The sequence below is a fragment of the Zootoca vivipara genome, chromosome 7 (assembly GCF_965207765.1).
Source record: "Zootoca vivipara chromosome 7, rZooViv2.hap1.1, whole genome shotgun sequence".
Taxonomy (NCBI): Eukaryota; Metazoa; Chordata; class Lepidosauria; order Squamata; family Lacertidae; genus Zootoca; species Zootoca vivipara.
In genome coordinates this window covers 86,257,240-86,278,118 of record NC_142590.1, presented here as the reverse complement: position 1 = coordinate 86,278,118, position 20,879 = coordinate 86,257,240, and the positions used below count along the sequence as shown (strand labels likewise).

Genomic DNA, 20,879 nt, shown 5'->3' with positions numbered 1-20,879 from the left:
TCATTTGGTGTTGTTGTTGTTTAGTCGTTTAGTCGTGTCCAACTCTTCGTGACCCCATGGACCATAGCACGCCAGGCACTCCTGTCTTGCACTGCCTCCTGCAGTTTGGTCAAACTCATGTTCGTAGCTTCGAGAACACTGTCCAACCATCTTGTCCTCTGACGTCCCCTTCTCCTAGTGCCCTCAATCTTTCCCAACATCAGGGTCTTTTCCAAGGATTCTTCTCTTCTCATGAGGTGGCCAAAGTATTGGAGCCTCAGCTTCACGATCTGTCCTTCCATTTGGTGTAGGGCTTTTATTTCCCATATAAACAGAACTCCGTTTTTCACATCTACACCCACCCCACTTTTAATTGCTCTGTGAGACATGTGGGGGGGGGGGACTGGGACATTCCAGGATCAAATCAGAAACCAGGACAGCTTCTGTAATTCTGGCACTGTCCCTGGAAAATCAGGACACTCGGAGGGTCTGGCACTGTAGACCATTCAGCATTTAGGGGCGATTTGAGAGGTGGAGCAGAGATTTGCCCACCTTAAAACCAGACTGTGCCAGCTGCCCCCATAAAGCAGCATGATTTGCCAACGTGTGCAGTGGCAAAAGTTTGTCTCCATGGAGTGGGGAGAAATTCTTTCACCTGCACAGGAAGTTTCAGATAAAAGCAAAAGAACTAGCTGGGCTGGTATTTTGGTTCCGGATATTTTTCTTTCTTTCTGGTCAGTTGGCAAGCCTAAGGAGCTTGTAAATAAAAAATGCACCCTTTATTTGTCCAGGGCAGCGAAAGGATCGTGTGTCAAAACTGGAACTCGCAGTTCTGTGTTCATTTGATTAAGCCACACCTCAGCCGCCTCTGCCCTCCAGGCAACTTGCGGTAGAGCATGGATGGTGGCATAGCCAGGAACCATTTATTCCTGAGCTGTCACTGCATGCAAGACACGCCACAATGCATGCTCACATGTCTCGATACAGCTCACTTGGCGTACAGAGACCCACACAGCCATTCCGAGGCACAGAGGACTTCATCCGAGACAGAGCTCATGGTTAAAGGCTTAACCATTTTGCATGCTGAGACTCAGCCCTGGGCCAGCTTGGCCCCACGACCAGGGCCGTGGGTGCCATGCAGCCTGCATGGCCCTGGCACTGAAATTTGTGAGTGCCTGGCTCCTTCATGGGGAATTTTGTGGGTGCTCGGGCACCCAGGGCCCCAGGGAGTTGGCACCTATGGCTCTGGGGGAAACGTGCAGGAAGATTAAAGCAGAGAGAGCTTTTCTGCCACTTTGTAAATAGAGCGAATGATCATTTGGATGGAGATGGACTGTCTCTGTTCTAAGAATGTACAATACTCATACCCTCCACGTGTCCAGATTTTCCAGGTGGCAGTCCTGGAATTACGAACGCCACCCCAGCTTCTGAAATCTGATCCCAGAATATCCCTATTTCTCCTGCCGGTGCTGCCAAGCTCAGTGAGGAAGATGAGCTGGCGCTCGTCTTGAGCGATGGCAGGGGCCATCGTGTCTGCGAAATTGCATCCCATTGCCTCTCCCTGCCCGCCACTGCCAGCCTCCTCCCTTGGGCAGCTCATAGCAGCTGCTGGAGAGGATCTTGTCACTGGGGCTCAGCCCCAGATGATGTGCCGGCTCTGAGGGGCAGGCAGAGGGCCGGGCTTGCCCTGGGTGGAAAGAAAGGGGGAGCCGAGCAAAGGGCAAGGAGTCTTGATTATTATTTTTTCAAAAAATGTTTTATGTGTTCACGTCTAATCTTGCCCCTTTCTAAAACTTATTTGTTGGTGTGCGTTTTTCCTTTTTGTAAAACTACCGAAGAATAAAATAAAATCGAGATGAAGGGGTTTTCTCAGGACGGTGGAGGATGTTTGAGCTGTGTCCCGTTGGTGTAGTGGTGGGGGCACATGCCCTTCTTTGCATAGGAAGTGCTCTGCATGGGGGTGGGGGGAATGGGGAGTCAAGGAGGGTGTCAGGCTTTAGGGAATTAGCTTTCCCCCCCCCCCATGGCAGTAAATAAGATCAGATGAAGGTACACTCTTACCAATTAGATTCTTTAATAATCCTAGTGAGAGAGAGAATAACACATCTCCCTAGAAATGGCAGTGTTCTCAATTAAGGCTCAGTCCCCCCCCTTCTGCCCCTATTAATCTACGTCACTCCTACATCTTGTAATCTGAGTTTGTACACTCTGTGCTTTCTGTTCTAACACTTTCTGAGCTCTCCGTGTCTTTGGAGAAGGGGGTGAATGCTTTCCAGAGATTGTGAATCTTTAAACTCTCTCTCTCTCTCTCCCAGTGTTTCTTCTCATAGCTGTTTCCCATCCAGTAATTCCCAGCTTCTGCCTTCTGAACTGTTCCCCTCTGCAAACCACTGTTCCAAATCTATACCGTCCTCCTGCTCCTGGGAAGATTCAGGATCAGGGGGAAGGGATGGCTCCCACCATTCCTCCTCAGTGCAGCCCTCCTCAGCATGGTCCCTGACAGTCAGTTGGGGGGGGGCAGTGGTGTAGCGTTGGTTGCCGCTGGAGTGACCCCATTCCCACCAGAGCAAAGTGGAGCTGCACTGAGCCTCCTGCCAGCCTGAGCAGAGCAGAGCCTGGCCAGTTGATGCGGCCCTTGGCAGGCAGAAAGGAGGACCGGTCTGGGCCACACCAGGCACCTGCATGGAGGGGGGCACCTGGTTCGCGCTCCCTCAAAAAATGACTCTCTCTCACACACACACACACACACACACAATGCTCCAGAGAGTTACGAAACTCCCTGAACGGTATTTTGGGTGCAATGGAAATCATTGCACAGACGAGACAACTTCATTGGATGAGACGCTAGGCTCTGGCTTCGATCGATAGAGAAAACAGCTACAACTTCCATTATGCATTGTTTTCTGCAAGCATTAGTGTTGACACTGAATGAGTTTTAGAACAACTTTTCATTTTTGCATTCTCCATTAGGAAAGGCCCATTTGGGCTTAGATGGTTAGCAAGACAAAACATTCTGGCTTGCCACCCCCACCCCAGAAGTAACTTACTGCACCTATCAGACACCATTGTTATAAATTATGCTTAAGACAAAGGGCAACTCAATTAAGGACCTCATTATTTGCCTTGGGCCCAGAACTCATAAATAAATCCTCTTTATTTGCATGATCATTATATAAAATGGGGGGGCACTGACCCGTCATCACTCAGGAGTGGTTGCAAGTTTATGAGGATATCATTGCAATTCATTTCCAGGGATAATTTGTTTCCCTGCCATTGATTATATGATCCTGTTATCTCGGTTTATAGAATGGAATATGCAAAACAGAGAAAGCGGGGTGGTACTTTGCCATTTCTAAGGGAGACACTTCTCAGTTTGCTGATACATTCCAAAACAGAAATCTATGTATCTTGCTTTAGCATATATTTGCCCTCATTTGCACCACAGAATGTATCTATGCACTGCCTTAAGGTGTCTTGGTAGAAGTTTAACTAACCTCCCCTTGTCTCTTTTTGCCCCCACATTCCACCATGACCTTTGCTCATGACCTTTGCTCCTTCAATGCTACCAATCTGGAATATCTCCTGTTTCCTTAAACTACTACCGGTAGCTAAGTGATGGGACACGGGTGGTGCTGTGGGTTAAACCACAGAGCCTAGGGCTTGCCAAGCAGAAGGTTGGCAGTTCAAATCCCTGCGATGGGGTGAACTCCCGTTGTTCGGTCCCAACTCCTGCCAACCTAGCAGTTCGAAAGCACGTCAAAGTGCAAGTAGATAAATAGGTACCTCTCCGAGCGGGACAGTAAACGGTGTTTCCGTTAGCTGCTCTGGTTCCCCAGAAGCGGCTTTGTCATGCTGGCCACATGACCAGGAAGCTGTACGCCGGCTCCCTCGGCCAATAATGTGAGATGAGCTCCGCAACCCCAGAGTCGGTCACAACTGGACCTAATGGTCAGGGGTCCCTTTACCTTTAAGCGATGGCTAATGGGCAGCATAGTTTCAGTCAGAGGTCTTTCCCATCTCTTGCTAGCTAGTCCTTTCAGCTGCAAACAGAAGAACGTACATCTGCACCGTACGTTTAAAGCACATTTAAAGCACATGACTTCCCCTAAACTGATCCTGGGAACTAGAGTCGACTCCTTCCAGAACTACAATTCCTGGCACCCTTAAACTACAGTTCCCAGGATTTGGGAGGGGCAAGCAGGAAGGGTGAATTTTCAGGCGGGTGGGAACTGGAAGAAGGGAAAGATTTAACCCTCTCCTCTCCACATACTGATCCCCACCACACCCAAGTGTGGTATGTTATGAAGTATAGATAATTCCTGTGCAGATTAAATGAATGAAGCTTTTCTTTTCTCTTTTCTCTTTTCTTTTCGTTTGCAAGAGCACCACTTGGCTGATGAGAGTCATCCTTCCTGTTTAGCAACCAGCTATCAAATGACTTCTCTGTGTAACAGAACACACCACAATTTCATTTGGAAGCCAGGGAACCTCTCCGCTACGGCAAGATTAGGAAAGACCTGGTGAAAATGTCAGAAAGGCAGAGCTAAAGCAATTCCTAAAGAATAGTTAACGGGCCCCTGAGTTGCTTGAGTGGCGTTGCTTGTGTGTTTGTGTGTGCATGTAGAAAACTTCAAGATCCTTTTCTAAAAGAAAAATAAACAGTCCTTGTTTTCAGCTTACTGAACCTACAGATATACGTGCTACCTTTAGAGTGCCCTGGGTGTTAGGAGGGTGGAGCTCCAGGCTCAGGTATTAATGCAATTTGAGCTTCCTGGAAAGATTTGCCTTCCTGAAAGCCTTTCCCATCAGAGCCTGCCAATGGTCCTGAATGGGACTTGCAAACCCTCTGAAACGAATGACACCTTTGGAAAACCACCGGAGAAATAAAACACCACTTAAGGGTAATGATTAAGACAGGGGTCCAAAGGACATCTGTGCAAACGCGATACTTGCCTGTGAGAAGCGGGTAATTTAGAACGTAATCCCACTTCTAGCCACACAAAGTATATTTCGGGCTTGAGAGCCATTTTCCTGAACACCTATGGTGAGCAAAAATCTTTCTCTAGGGGACTAGGTAATGATGCAGTTTTTAAATCAGATTTTGATACAATCTGAACACTGATGAGTTGCTTGTTTTTCTTTTTAAAGTACTGCAAATGTGCTGAACTGAGATCCAATGCCGAGGGCCTTCTGGCGGTTCCCTCACTGCAAGAAGCCAAGTTACAGGGAATCAGGCAGAGGGCCTTTTTGGTAGTGGTGCCCGTCCGCCCAAGAAGGACCATGCACATGTTTATTGGGGGTGGGGTTAGGCTTAATAAACTGTGGCGCAATGAATTAGCCAGAGGTTTGATGGTTTGAGCCCACCCAGGGACAGCCGTGGGCAGAATTCCTGTATTGCAGGGGGTAGAACTAGATGACCCTCGGGTCCCGTCCAACTCTACGATTCAGTGCAGTCGGAGCTACATTATTAAAAACACAATTTGACCCGTTTGCTATTATTCATTATGTTTATTCATTCTTTCATTATAGACTACAAACTGAATGGTAGAGAACAGGAAGCACCTGGTTTCATTTCTGCCCCGCTAAGTTGGGCACACTCCCATGACCACACGGAGATCATGGCCGCAGAAAACTTTGCTGAATTCTTGAACAAACTGAAGGAATTGCATGAGAAGGAAGTCCAAGGTAAGAGAGGAATTTTAAAAGAAGTTTTTTTTAAAAAAAAAAGGTCAGTGCTTAATTCAGGAAGAGAAACATGGTCAGTAGAACTTCTGGTTAGGTAAATACAGCAAGAGTAGGGAACTTCAGGTGAAGGGGCCAAATTTAGCCCTTCATGCATGTTACAAATATTATGCCTGAATGTATCCTCAGGGAAGATGCCTAGCTTTAAAAATTACAGTGGACGCTTAGGTTGCGAACGTGATCCATGCGGGAGGCACGTTCGCAACCTGCAGCGTTCACAACCTGCGCTGAACCCAGAAGTACCAGAACGGATTGCTTCTGGGTTTCGGCGCATGCACATGCACAGAATCACCGAATTGCAACCCGCGCGTGCGCAGGCGCGGGTTGCGATTCGGTGCTCCTGCACATGAGTGCGATTTTGTAATTCTGCCTATGCGCGCGCACCGAAACCCAGAAGTAACCCGTTCTGGTACTTCCGGGTTTAGCGCAGAGCACATCCCGAAAAGACGCAACCTGAAGCAGCTGTAACCCGAGGTATGACTGTATATAAAATCAACTCCTTTGCCAGTTTCCTCCATTCCAACGCTTTTTTAGCCTTGGGCAAGCGTGAAGAGATGTATACACACCTCGTACCCCAGGAAATGCTCAGAGGTGACAATTGCTGGGCTCACTGTTAGCCAAGGGAAGCCAAATCTCATCACCCAACTTGCCTCAGACTCCAGACATGCAAAGGAAGTTCAATTGTACTTTCTGGTGGTGGGTACTTAAGACATGTTTGCCTCTGCTAATCTTATACTTGGGTATTGCCCTGACATCTCTGTCTATGCCAGGCATGTCCAACAGGTAGATCGTGATCTACTGGTAGATCACTGGACATCTGCGGTAGATCACTGGTAGATCATTGGCTCCCCCAAAGAAGCTGAACAACTGTGGCTCCCCTAAAAAAAGCTCAACATTTTACCTCCTCCCTGAAAAAACTCAACAACTTTGACCTGAACCCCCCAAAAGGGGGTAGATCACTGCCAGTTTTTAACTGTGAGTAGATTGCAGTCTCTTGGGAGTTGGTCACTCCTGGTCTCTGCTAATCTTGTGTAACCCTCCCCTTTCTGACGTTTTAGTGATGTAGCAATTATGTATCGATGATGCTGTGCGAACTGTATTCTGGGATATGGTGGGAAAGTTTTTTAAGTGAATGCTGCCCCATGCTCAGGGTTCTTACTGTGGTTGGAACCTGTTGCGCAACAATAAAGGATCTAAGTCTACTGACCGCTGTTTTGCTCCAAATTACTTGGCTGGAATTTCCTTATTTTACTGATGGCATGGACCCGCGGGGGACTTGGACCCCGGGGTGAGCTGGGCTGTTGAGTAGTCTCTCAGCCCAGAATTTTCTTTAGCAGACGCCTCTTCCCAAGACGCTCACTGCCTCTGCTTCACCAGCACTGCCATAAACCAGTGGTGCAGGGTGGTGGGCTGGGGGGGCGTTGCCCCGGGTGCATTTTTTGAGGGGTCTCCCACGATAGGGCAATGGACCATCCTCCACTGGTGCAAGCTAGCCAGCCTGAATGAGCTAGCCAGCCCTTTACCAACCTGCCTTAGGCTTATCATGTGACATTCACAGTGTCATGTGACGTGCAGCGAGGATCCAGGGTCTCATGAGGACGTTCTTTTAACTATTTCAGGCCTGCAAACAAAACTGAACGAGCTCACCAATGAGAGATGTCGGTGAGTTGAGCACATATTATGCTCTTTTTGCTGTGGTGACTGGGGCTAAGATGAACTTGAGGCCATTTCAGAAAATCTGGGGCCGGTTCACACAAAATGGCCCCCCAAGACAACTGCCATGGGAACACATTCACAGCTGTGGCTGGGTTCATAAAAAATGGCGGGGAGAACATGGCTGCCACAGGTGTTTTGACAGTGGGGAGTATTTTTTTAGGGCCTGTTCCTCATGCGCTTTCTTCAGCATGGATTTTGCTTCAAACTTTCTTTGGTCTATTTGTCCACACAGCAAGCAGAGGGTGGGGTGTCAGGATGGCCAAATGGCCTTGGGTGCTGCGTTCAGGTCCCTTTCATCCTCAGAGGTGCGGGTTTGAATCCCACTGCTGACAACAATTTGTCTGGGGTTGTAGTTCAGTTACAGAAGTCCCCAAATTTAATCCCACATTTAAACCCTGCCAGTCAGTATAAACCAGATATGGGGAACATTTGACCCTCCAGATCATGGGTTGGAAAACTAAGGCCTGGGGGCCGGATCCGCCCCAATCGCCTTCTAAATCTGGCCTGCAGATGGTCCGGGAATCAGCGTGTTTTTACATGAGTAGAATGTATGATTTTATTTAAAATGCATCTCTGGGTTATTTGTGGGGCATAGGAATTCGTTGGGGTTTTCCTCCCCCTTCAAAATATAGTCCGCCCCCCCCACAAGGTCTGAGTGACAGTGGACCGGCCCCCTGCTGAAAAAGTTTGCTGACCCCTGCTCCAGATGTTGCTGAACTTCCAGGAGTCACAACAAGCACGGTCAATGACCAAGGCTCTTGGGAATTATAGTTCAGCAACAGCTGAAGGGTCAAAGGTTCCCCACACCTGGTATCAACTGAGCAAGCTGGATCAATGATGCAACTCTGTCTGTAGTAGCTTACCATGTTGTTTAAGGGTGTGGGAATCTACCGCCCTCCTCATTTTGCTCCTTGTTCTCTCCCTGAATTAGAGACACCCAGAGAATCGAAGAGCTGTTCGCCAAAAACCACCAGCTACGAGAGCAGCAGAAAGTCCTAAAAGAAAATGTGAAAGTGTTGGAAAACAGGTACTGTACAACAGATTCATGCGCTAGCTTTGCCAACCCAGCTTTTTCTGCTGCCCACCGATGCCCCTAATATCACCAGCCTCAGTTGCCATCTGGGGATGCTTAAGGAATAAGATCACTGTGAATACAGTACACACTTAACTGAGCCCCATCTCCCAAACAGAGGTGTGGATTAGGCATGCCACAGGTTCTCCATTCATGCTATGCATAGAAATCTTTTGTTTCCTTGACCTTTTGGCCTTGCTTTGTAAAAGGCTTCTGTTATTCTTTCTTTCTCTTTTCTCTCTATATTCAGGGTATACACATCTTCCTAATTAGGTGATACTTGGTACATCTTAGATAGTGGCCTATAGCCTATGAATCCAAAAAACACCCTCTTTATTTATATTCTCATACCAAGCTGTATTACAGAATTAATACAGTCGTACCTTGGACGTGGGTGGCGCTGTGGCCTAAACCACAGACCCTAGGGCTTGCTGATCGGAAGGTCGGCAGTTCGAATCCCCGCGACGGGGTGAGCTCCCATTGCTCGGTCCCTGCTCCTGCCCACCTAGCAGTTCGAAAGCACATCAAAGTGTGAGTAGATAAATAGCTCTGGCGGGAAGGTAAATGGCATTTCCGTGCGCTGCTCTGGTTTCATCAGAAGCGGCTTAGTCATGCTGGCCACATGACCCGGAAAAACTCTCTGCGGACAAACGTCGGCTCCCTCGGCCAATAAAGTGAGATGAGCACCGTTACCCCAGAGTTCTTTGCAACTGGACTTAACAGCCAGAGGTCCTTTAGTTTTAGTTTTAGCTTTACCTTTACCTTGGATCTCAAATGCCTTGGGCTCCCGAACAAATCAGCTCCTGAACAATTGAAACCCGGAAGTGAGTGTTCCGGTTTTTGAATGATTTTCGGAAGCCGAAGGTCTGGCGCGGCTTCCTGCAGCCAATCGGAAGCTGTGCCTGGGTTTTCGAATGGTTCCAGGAGTCGAACAGACTCCCAGAACGCATTCTGTTTGAGAACCAAGGTATGACTGTATTGATTAAAGTATAAATATAAATGAACCCCGCTTCCCCTTTGAACAGTATTTCAGTATTCAGATTACATTTATAAGCGCAATACAGTCTACAAATAGGCTTAAGAATCTTCTTTTTAATCATAACATTCAGTCTTCTGCAATATATATATATAACATTAATTTTTCCTTTACATAGTTCTTTTTTTATAATCTGTAATTGAAACAAATGACTCCATTCATTAGATCCACATTCCATTTTTCTTAATTCATCTCACCCTCATTCAATTGATCCTATTTTTCCTTTAAAAGGCTGAACTGTTTTATACATTGTTGGAACTGCTCTGCCAGATTCCTGGCATTTATTTTTTAAAAACCAATAAACCCATACCAATCCACCAAAAACTTGCCCATTTTTCTTTGACTCCCTTGGGACTGTTTTTGGAGGATTCTCCCCCCAGATTTCTTTGCACCTCTGAAAACCTCAACGCTCCTGTTGTGTGCAAATAGTGCTGGGTTTTTTCTTTCTTTCATAAGCAATGGAACTCACAGCCCAAACATTTATTCATTTATTTATTTTATTGCATTTATGTGCCACCTTTTCCTCTAGGGAGCTCAAGGTGGTATACATGGTTCTCCACCTTCCTCATTTAATCCCCTCCACAACCCTGCGAGGTAGGCTAGGCTGAGAGGCAGTGACTGGCCCAAAGTCACCCAATGAGCTTCATGGCCAAGTGGGGAATTTGAGCCCTGGTCTCCCGGGTCTTAGTCCAACACTCTAACCACTGATCCATGCTGCCTCTCATTGGAAATCGGAAACTTTGGAAATAGAAGGAATGACTAAGTGTGAAGGGTATGTGTGTGTCTCTTTCAGGCCATCCTTCCAAGACAGCCTCCCTGCTCTAAAGATGTGACTTTCTCGTACCTTTTATCATATTTGGTGGACATGCAAGGCAATAAAAGCATTTTGGGAAATGATATATAACGAACTGAAAAAGATGTTTTTTAAAAAAACATTTGGAAAAAAAACAACAGCACCAGAAGCTTTTCTAGTAGGAATTCTAGGTACTGGTATACCAAAGGAATGCAAAAGACTTTTTACGTATGCGATAACAGCCGCACGGATGCTATTTGCCCAGAGATGGAAAGAAGAAAGAATGCCTACCAGAGAAGAATGGCAAATCAAGCTGTTGGACTACGCTGAAATGGCAAAACTGGCTGGAAGACTCGGGAACCAAGAAGACCTAAACTTCAATAAAGAATGGGGAGAATTCATAATTTATCTAGGAGATCACTGTAAACAGATAAAAACACTAGCAGGATTTTAATAACATTATGGGCAAGATGGAAAGATACAAAACCTGGATTGTGGAATAACATGCAGTTAAGAGATGGTACAACAAGACCCGTGGAGGGGAAGGGGAGAAGTTCAGAGATCTGGAGAAATCTCTAAATATGGATATGTCATTTGGATTGTTATGAACTAATATTTGTAAAATCAATTAAAATTATTACAATTTTTTTTAAAAAAAGATGTGACATTCTCCTTGTCTCCGAATTACTTTTTAAAGGTTGCGAGCTGGTCTCTGCGACAGATGCCAAGTGACCCAGGAGCTTGCGAAGAAGAAGCAACGCGAGTTTGGGAAGGCCCATTTTCAGAGCCTTCAGCACATCTTCATCCTCAGTAAGCAAGCGCGGAGGAAATCTGGTGTCTCCTCACAGTCAGAGAGAGCGATGCGCAGGAGTCGGGCCCCTCTCTCTCTCTATTTAGTAAAGAACGGGTGGGACATTGTCCTTGAAGCTCGGGTAGAGGGATGCAACATCGGGAGAGGGTTGCAAAAATACCACCTGTGGATGCCCATTTGCAAGCGTTAGAAATCAGAGAATGCTTCCGGCTTCACCTAATACAGAAACCTCTTCCTCCTCTCCGTTACAGGTAATGAAATGAACAAGATGAGAGAGGAAAACAAGAGCCTGAAAGAAGAAATGAAGAGGCTCTGCGGCACAGAGTAAGTTATTCACAACACTTTAAAAAAAATTATAAATATCAATACATTACAAAAACTATACACAATTGACATTACATTACATATATTACATAGAAAACATACATCACATATCTCACCTTCACTACCCCTTCCAACTTGTTGTTGTTGCTGTTTAGTCGTTTAGTCATGTCCGACTCTTTGTGACCCCATGGACCAGAGCACGCCAGGCACTCCTGTCTTCCGTTGCCTCCCGCAGTTTGGTCAAACTCATGTTCGTAGCTTCGAGAACACTGTCCAACCATCTCATCCTCTGTCATCCCCTCCTCCTTGTGCCCTCCATCTTTCCCAACATCAGGGTCTTTTCCAGGGAGTCTGCTCTTCTCATGAGGTGGCCAAAGTATTGGAGACTCAGCCTCAGCTTCAGCTTTGGGATCTGTTTTGTCTTTGTCCATGGAGTTTTCTTGGCAGGGATACTGGAGTGGCTTCCCAGTTCCTTCTCCAGGTGGAACACATTTAGTCAAAACTCTCCACTATGACCTGTCCATCTTGGGTGGCCCTGCATGGCATAGCTCATAGCTTTTCTGAGTTATTCAAGCCCCTTCACCACGACAAGGCAGTGATCCATGAAGGAGCCCCTCCACCCACCAACAAAGACGCCAACATACTGTGGTTATTGACTTCCAACCAGTCCCGTTGTGTAATTTTGTCAATCTTTAATCTATGCGCATTTCATATTGGTTATTATGTTTATCCTTTATGATATTTACTTCATTTCTCTTGTCTAACTTTTCTCTTCCTCCCTTTCTCTCGTCTAACTTCTTTGTTTATTATTTTTATTATACTTCTGTCAGGAGATTTGTGCATACCTGCCAAGTTCCTCTCTGAAAAATAAGGGACCGGACCGAAATTAGCATGCCGGAAGTAGCACGGTGGCCATTTTGGAACTGGGCGGAGCATGCTCAGAAGTGACTTTTGATGCTGCTGTGCCCAGTTCCAAAATGGCTGCAGTGTGATTTCTGGTGTTTCAGCCATTTTGGAACTGGGCACAGCAGCATCAAAAGTCACTTCTGAGCATGCTCCGCCCAGTTCCAAAATGGCCGCCGCGCCAGAATAAACTGTGAAAAAACAAAAAAAATCCGTTTTTTCGGCTGGGGACAGCTGGAAAAACGGGGGTTTCCCAGGGAAAACGGGAGACTTGGCAGCTATGGATTTGTGTTTTCTATATAGGTTTTGAGATAATCATTCATTATTATTTATTTATTTATTTATTTATTCATTCCCCGCCCATCTGGCTGGGTTTCCCCCGCCACTCTGGGCAGCTTCCAACAAATACCAAAATACATTAAAATATCACAGATTAAAAACTTCTCTAAACAGGGCTGCCTTTAGGTTGACCAATCCTTGTTAACTCTTTGTGTGGTGTTTCCTCTTCATCTCCCAGATAATTTTGTGAGCTGTGAGTATTCAATCATTTTTTCTAACCAGCCAGTTTTCGTGGGAAATTTTCCTATTTTTGGCTATTAGCATCCTCGCTACAGTGGTCGCATTCATATAAGTCAGGCAGTTTTTGTAATTTCTCAGGACGTAATACCAAGTTAAAAAGCCTCAGGTTTTTGGTTGAATGAAAATTTGAACATTTTAAAAATTTCATTATAAATAATCTCCCAGAATTCTCTTATTTTCTTGCACTCCCACCACATGTGGATAAACGTGCCTATTCCTTCTTTACACCTCCAACAAGTATTCGTGTTCTTCTTATATATCTTTGCCAATTTGACCCGGGTTAAATACCACCTGTATTGCATTTTCAGCGGTGCGTTTTCTCTTAAATTGTAACATAGAGTCAATCATCTTCACAACACATTTAAAGCAGTATCAAATCACTTTGAAACAGTTGTGGTTTCCCCCCAAGAAGCCCAGGCACAGCTCCCTCCTTGCAACCTGTCCATTTATTAAATAAATAAATAAAACAATAGCTCATGCCTCTGCACCATGAACCTATCACCAAGCGGTGATGACAGGAGATTTCACCCGAAGTCCGTTAGAGTTAGCTGAACAGCATTATAGAGCACTGAAGTGCTTTATTTTATTTTATTTTTGCGGAGAACCTCTGCTATTGAAGGTAACCATAGCTGCCAGCAGGTGGAGCTATTGCATTACTTACAGACTAAGGAATTCCTAGAAGCTGCAGTGATGGGAATGAGGAGAGAAGTTTGACTGGCTGCTATTTCCGTTGTGTCCCTGTTTTTTCTTGCAACGGATAATTGTTAACAATTATCGTAAGCTGCCTTGTCGAAAAGTGAGCTACAAATGTTATAGGTAAAGGTTAAGACAGGCATCCCCAAACTCGGCCCTCCGGATGTTTTGGGACTACAATTTCCATCATCCCTGACCACTGGTCCTCTTAGCTAGGGATGATGGGAGTTGTAGTCCCAAAACATCTGGAGGGCCGAGTTTGGGGATTAAGAGGATTCTAAGCGTTCACTCCTCGTGCAAATGGTGCAATTCAGCCAGGAGCCTGCGTCCCCGCTGTAGTTTCTTTCTTCATTCTTTTCCTTTGTGTTTCCACAGGGACAGACAGAAGCCTCTGAGAGGGTCGTCGAGAGAAGGGAGCTCCAACCCAAACTCCCCGCTGCCCTTGATCTCCACACAGAGCAGGAAACCCAGCGCTGAGAAATCCACAAGCCGAGAAGCAGAAGACGAGTATGACGAACCGTTCGGCCGTCCACTGGCAGGAGGCATGTTCTCCTGGGGCTGCTCCCAGTTTGCTCTGTGGCAGGGCTAGAGAACCCTTTTAGGGCTAGGGCATAATTGCCCTCGTAGGCAACCTCCTGAGGTGCTCAGCGGTGGGGGGGGGGTGCGCCCATTGGAACTGGTAGAGCATAAGGCAGAGAGGTCAATAGGACGTGGAGTCAAAGCAATGACAGACTAATAATAATAATAATAGTAATGATGATGATGATGATGATGTATTATTTATACCCTGTCCATCTGGCTGGGTTTCCCCAACCACTCTGGGCAGCTCCAAACAGAATATTAAAAACACGGTAAAACATCAAATGTTAAAAACTTTCCTAAACAGGGTTGCCTTCTAAAAGTCAGATAGTTGTTTATTTCCTTGACATCCGACTGAAAGGCGTTCCACAGGGAGGGTGCCACTACCAAGAAGGCCCTCTGCCTGGTTCCCTGTAACTTCACATCTCGCAGTGAGGGAAACCGCCAGAAGGCCCTTGGAGCTGGACCTCAGTGTCCGGGCAGTGTACTGAGCAGACTCATTCTCATTCTGTTTCCATCCTCTTCCCTGCTGAGGTCTTTAAGGGCAACCCTGAGCCTGAGGGAGAAGAGGTTGGCAGCCACTGGTGGCCCCTAGACTGCATGTCACTAAGAAGGCAGGGAGGCAGGGGCTGGTTGAGGTCGGTGGGGCAATGTGCCATTTGCCCTAATGCACCAGCCTCCACTGAGCACTGCTCAGGTCCTGCTTGCAGACATCCTGTGGGCATCTTGTTGGCCACCATGAGAACAGATTGCTGGACTGAATGGACCTTTGGACTTAGGTTCTTAAGTTCTGAGGGCGGCAGACCAGAGTTGGACGGGTCCTCTGCATTCAAACCTATGGCCCATGTTGGGCAAACGTTTCCAGCATTGCAGGGGGCAGAACTAGACGACCCTCGTGGTCGCTTCCAACTCACGATTCTATGAAACATCCAACCCTCTCTTTCCTTCTTCCAGATCAGTCTCCAGGACAGAGAAGCTCCCCGGGTAGCAGGGTCTCTCCGAACATCCTTCTCCAGGGAGATCATGCTCTCGAGATGGTAAGCATGCCCCTAGCTCATTTCTTCTTCTCTATCTTTCCAAAACCAGAAGAAAGAGGAAGGCACTGGATGGAGCAGGGCAGGCAATTGTCTGATGGGACCCATTTGAAGGGCATGTGCCTGTTCCAGCTCCGGAGGCCCTGACAGCCTCACACTACTTTGTGAGGCTGGGATGTGGGATTGGACTCACAAAGCAGCATGGGGCTAGCAGGCACAGCATGAGGAGAAGAATGCACCCTAAAACTTCTGTTTCAGTGTATCTGAAGAAGTGTGCATGCACACAAAAGCTCATACCAATGACAAACTTAGTTGGTCTCTAAGGTGCTGCTGGAAGGAATTTTTTTTTATTTTGTTTCCCCTAAAAAAAATGCACCCAGGGCCATGGCCCCCCCTTGCCACACCCACCCCTGAATTGGGTAACTGTGCCCCTGAAGAACCAGGTGCACAGCCTGGGAGTCATTTTGGACTCACAGCTGTCCATGGAGGCACAGGTCAATTCTGTGTCCAGGGCGACTGTCTACCAGCTCCATCTAGTACGCAGGCTGAGACCCTACCTGCCTGCAGACTGTCGCGCCAGAGCGGTGCATGCTCTGGTTATCTCCCGCTTGGACTACTGCAATGCACTCTACGTGGGGCTACCTTTGAAGGTGACCTGGAAACTGCAATTAATCCAGAATGCGGCAGCTAGACTGGTGACTGGGAGTGGCCGCCGGGACCACATAACACCGGTCCTGAAAGATCTACATTGGCTCCCAGTACGTTTCTGAGAACAATTCAAAGTGTTGGTGTTGACCTTTAAAGCCCTAAATGGCCTCGGTCCTGTATACCTGAAGGAGCATCTCCACCCCCATCTTTCAACCCGGACACTGAGGTCCAGCGCCGAGGGCCTTCTGGCAGTTCCCTCATTGCGAGAAGTAAGGTTACAGGGAACCAGACAGAGGGCCTTCTCGGTAGTGGCACCCGCCCTGTGGAACGCCCTTCCAACAGATGTCAAGGAAATAAGCATCTATCCTATTTTTAAAAGATATCTGAAGGCAGCCTTGTTTAGGGAAGCTTTTAATACTTAATGCTGTATTGTTTTAATATTCGATTGGGAGCCACCCAGAGTGGCTGGGGAGACTCAGCCAGATGGGCGGGGTACAATATTATTATTATTATTATTATTATTATTATTATTATTATTATTATTATGCCTCTGGCCCTGCCTCTTGAACATGTTAAACGAGAGTTGTCCACTTCCTTTTGCCTGCTCTTTTGGCCTCCTCCGCCCAGACGATGCAGGCGTGAGATAATACGACGAAGCCTTTCCCCTCTTCCTGTCTCCCCTCTGTTATTAGCATTCTTCGCAGAGGATAGCCAATCAGCTGCACGGAACAATTGCATTACTGAGGCCTGGCTCAAGATCCTGCTCCCAGGAAAGAGATTGCCCAGGAAGTGCTACCCCACCCCCTGCAAGTGAAACACCCCCACCCCCAGCATCTGATCGAATTCCCAGCTTTGAAGCGTAAGTAAGAACTCAAGAGCAGTCTAGGGTGTGCGAGCTACAAGGGTCTGCCTGGTCTCTTCAAGAATATCCCAGGCCTCTCCCTTGCATTTTTAGCTTTCTTTTGAAGGGGTGGGAAACCAAGTTTCCAGTCCCTTTGCTTATGGTGGCATACAGAAAAAAGTGGTCACTGGGGTAAAGAGGGAAACATCCTTGCCTCTGGCTTGCATAGGGAGAAAAGGAGGGCGAATCACTGTGTGAATCAGCTTTTAGATCCAGATTCCAGCATAGCTGTCAAGTTCTCCCTTTTTTAAAGGGACATTCCCTTATGCTGAATAGGCTTCCTCACGAGAAAAGGGAAAACTTGACAGCTATGGATTCCAGTATAGTGCTACAGCCCACACATCTCACTGAAGTGTTTGCAATGGGATGATGTGTGTTGTGTGTTGAAACTTGACCAGGGAATTCAGGTCCCACACAGGTGTTGGTAATGTAACTGGTTTATTATCAGGGGTTATATACAGATTTCTGGCATGGCTTCTATTACAGGCCTGCAGCAGGATTTATCCCAGGACAAAACAAAGGTGGGAGAGGAGTCAGGAAACTAGGTATTGTTAAAGGAACAATGCGCTGTAAGTTCACGACATCTGAACGTATGTAGTTCTTAGATGATCAGGAGCACTTAGCATAGCTGCCAAGTTATCCCTTTTTTAAAGGGATTTTCCCTTATGCTGAATAGGCTTCCTCGCGAGAAAAGGGAAAACTTGGCAGCTATGGCACTTAGATGATGGCTTCACCACCTCAACCTTCTGTCCAGGTTGACCAAAACAAAGTCACTCACTACGGAGCCTAGAGTCATAGAATTGTAGAATTGGAAAGGACACAACACATTATCTAGTCCAATCCCCAGCAGTGCAGGACAATAAATGGAAAGAGAGCACCCGGCTGGAATGCAGCCTGAGCCATTTGAAATTACGGTTCTCAATCTAGCACTAAAACTCTCGTTCTGTCAGTGAGAGGGTGGCTGTTTGTGCAATGGAACGTTCTCCCCCATGCATTCCCCTAAAGCTGTTTAGGGGGTTCTCCCAACTGTCTGCAGCAGATTTGGGAAGCATGTGGGGGTACACGTGGGGAAAGGAGAAGAGGGGAAATCTCATTGCATAACCAGAAGTCATAGAATCATAGAGTTGGAAGAGACCACAAGGGCCATCCAGTCCAACCCCCTTGCCAAGCAGGAAACACCATCAAAGCATTCTTGACATATGCCTGTCAAGTCTCTGCTTAAAGATCCCCAAAGAAGGAGAGTCCACCACACTCCTTGGCAGCAAATTCCATTGTCGAACAGCTCTTACTGTCAGGAAGTTCTTCCTAATGTTTAGGTGGAATCCTTCCAGTAATGGGACGTGTTAGGGCTGGCTCTGTGATGAGACAGAGGGAAGCAGCTGCCTCAGGCAGCAGGTGCTGAGGGGCAGGGAGAGCTGTGGGTACCATGCTTTGTACCCCCTACACTATGTGGCTGCCCTCAAGCACGGTGGAAGATACTTTCCTTTCACCAGTATTGAGATAAGATTCAGCTGCTAATCCAATTGGATTCTTGTCTTTCACCTCAGGCAGCAAAACATCTTGATCCGGCCCTGACAGTAGTTGAATAATACCCTGTGACTCTTGGCAGATTTTTGAGTAGTAATCATGCTTTATTTCAGTTATTTAAGAGCCAGCAAATCGGACTGCCGGGAACTTGCTTCATCTTACAAGGCTCTGAAGTTTGCCGCCAGAAAGGAGCAATCCTGCCTCCCCAGCCAACACTTTGCTTTGAACCATCTTGGGCTGCAGAGTAACTCCAGCAGCAGGGAAAGTGGCTTCCCTCACCGCTTACTAATGGCCAGAGAGGCAGGAGGCCGAATGAAGTCACAAGACGACTGGGAAGATCAAGCTGCCATCTTGGATCTCCCTGGCGCTATGGTGTACATGAAGGACCGCCATTTAGAGAACAGACTCCAGTTTCTTAATCATCCAGAGAAGCTCCGTTATTTATTGATGCAACAGCAGGAATGCAATGCCAAGATGGAAGACAGCTTCGATCGCGCTGAGCGTCGATCGCCTTCCCCACTGCTGAGGGCAGGCAAGGAGTGCAAAAAGGAAAGGTCCAGTTCGGGAGACTCTAGTGAGGGAGCGCTAGGGCGATTTCTTTTGATCAACAGGGAAGAATTGGAGCAAGCAGAGAAGGCAGAAGTCATGAGGGAGTATCTCACAGAAGTGCCCCTGGACCTATCAGATTATGGAAGAGGAAGAGAGAAATTGAAGGCAGCCAACAGGCAACCGTCCTCAGGGGAAGAGGAGCCTGGAAGTCCGGTTAAAAGGTCAGCTGAAGACCCCATTCTTCATAAAAGCGATTTGTCCACCTGGCTCCATGCAGCTGAACGTCTCCACAGGGGCAAAGAGTCAGAGGAGCTCAGCGTGGGAGCCAAGGAGAAATTCGCAGCATCTCTGGTAAGAGAAACTGCTCCAGGAGTTCTTGTGTTAGGCTGTTTCTGAACTGTCACTTCTCTTTGTAAACAAAGCAGTTTCCCATTTATGTCTTTTATGCCTCTGTTATCCTTTGCAATATTTTTGCCCTCCTACCAGTCCTACGGCCTAGGACAGGCATCCCCAAACTGTGGCCCTCCAGATGTTTTGGCCTACAACTCCCATGATCCCTAGTTAACAGGACCAGTGGTCAGGGATGATGGGAACTGTAGTCCAAAACATCTGGAGGGCCAAAGTTTGCGGATGCCTGGCCTAGGACAACAGTTAGGTGAGAGCCTCTTTGATTTGCACAGCAGCAAACCCTTGTTCACCATTGAGGGTTGGTTGATTGATTGATATGCCGCTTAATAGCAAAACAGGCTTCTAAGTGTTTACAAGTATAGACACCAATTACACAAGCATTAAAACGTACGCATCTATAAATAAAATTCAACCATCAAATGGCACCGTAAAATACTTGCCAGCCAATCCTACTCCTGTATTGTACATATGTTTGAATACACTTGCCCATGCATGGGCTCCTTCTGACCTTGAAACAAGCGGGTATACATCTGGTGGAGAGTCCGCTGCCTCAAGGCCTTCTTGCCCCCAGCCCTCCACACATTTTACCCATTTAGTATATCTGCAAAGGGCTAGGACGAATGTGACATGCAGATGTTTTGCACATTATGTGTTTATAGTGTAGATGACATAGTCACATCTTTAAATACTCACATGAACAGTCAGACCCGATCAGAGTCCCACGATATGTGTGCAAAGGTGCTTAAAGATGCGGCTACATCAACCCCACTTAATGGGTCCTCTTCAGGAAACATCTGTCTGCTGCATCAGTCATGTCACCTTTGATTGAACATGAGCATCATTCAGTTCATATGCGCTCACGGGAGTTGTATCCAATGTTAAAAGCAGACCTATTGAGATTAACAGGTGTGGCTAACTAAGGTCCATGAATTTTAGTGGGTCTTGTCTGCGCTAGACACGACTTATGGTTCACATTCTGTGAATCCGATATGATTCTCTCTTACAGTGATGCTCTTGCTTAGCAGGACTTGAACACAGGTCTCATGAACGTACGAAGCTACCTTACAGTGCCAGCATATATAGCCAAGTAGTGTATATTCTGATTCACTGCAGTTCTCCAACACTTAAGGGAGGGGTCACTCCAGCCCCACCAAGGTGCCTTTTGGTGGAAATGAACCCCAAACCTGCTACATGCAAGAATTGTGTTCTACTACTCAATTATATCCCTTCCCCATCTCACCAAGAAGGAAGGCTAGTCAGGTGTGATGTTCCATGGAGATACTCACCACCAAGCATACGTGATCACCCAAGCAGGGCTGGGGGTGGGTAAGCAGGGGAAGGTAAGATCAGCACCTTGGAGAGGGCTTCAGGAAAACAGTTGATGTTCCTGTAGCTGAGGCAGGACATACCGGTACATGTGGACTCAGCAGTGTCCTGGAGCAACTAACAGATCTGGACAGGCTGGGCTAGCTATTCATTGACTAGTGACTCCTCAGAGCTCTCCAGATCCTCCTAGGAGTCTGTGGACCAATTATCAGAGTCTGGTAGCTACAGTAGTCCTTGTGTGCTACAGCTCCACACGGGA

At 47.0% G+C, this 20,879-nt stretch overlaps 1 protein-coding gene across 1 annotated transcript in view; it reads left to right on the top strand.

Moving 5' to 3' along the window:
- Positions 1 to 20,879, top strand: part of RBBP8NL (RBBP8 N-terminal like) — a 38,081-nt gene that overhangs the window by 6,757 nt on the left and 10,445 nt on the right. Inside the window, exons 2-10 of the mRNA XM_035124331.3 lie at positions 5,509 to 5,664; positions 7,341 to 7,383; positions 8,369 to 8,464; positions 11,036 to 11,148; positions 11,401 to 11,473; positions 14,024 to 14,190; positions 15,182 to 15,264; positions 16,602 to 16,768; positions 18,451 to 19,237. Coding sequence (XP_034980222.3) covers positions 5,598 to 5,664; positions 7,341 to 7,383; positions 8,369 to 8,464; positions 11,036 to 11,148; positions 11,401 to 11,473; positions 14,024 to 14,190; positions 15,182 to 15,264; positions 16,602 to 16,768; positions 18,451 to 19,237 — 1,596 coding nt within the window. The 5' untranslated portion in view covers positions 5,509 to 5,597. The remainder of the gene's footprint in view (positions 1 to 5,508; positions 5,665 to 7,340; positions 7,384 to 8,368; positions 8,465 to 11,035; positions 11,149 to 11,400; positions 11,474 to 14,023; positions 14,191 to 15,181; positions 15,265 to 16,601; positions 16,769 to 18,450; positions 19,238 to 20,879) is intronic.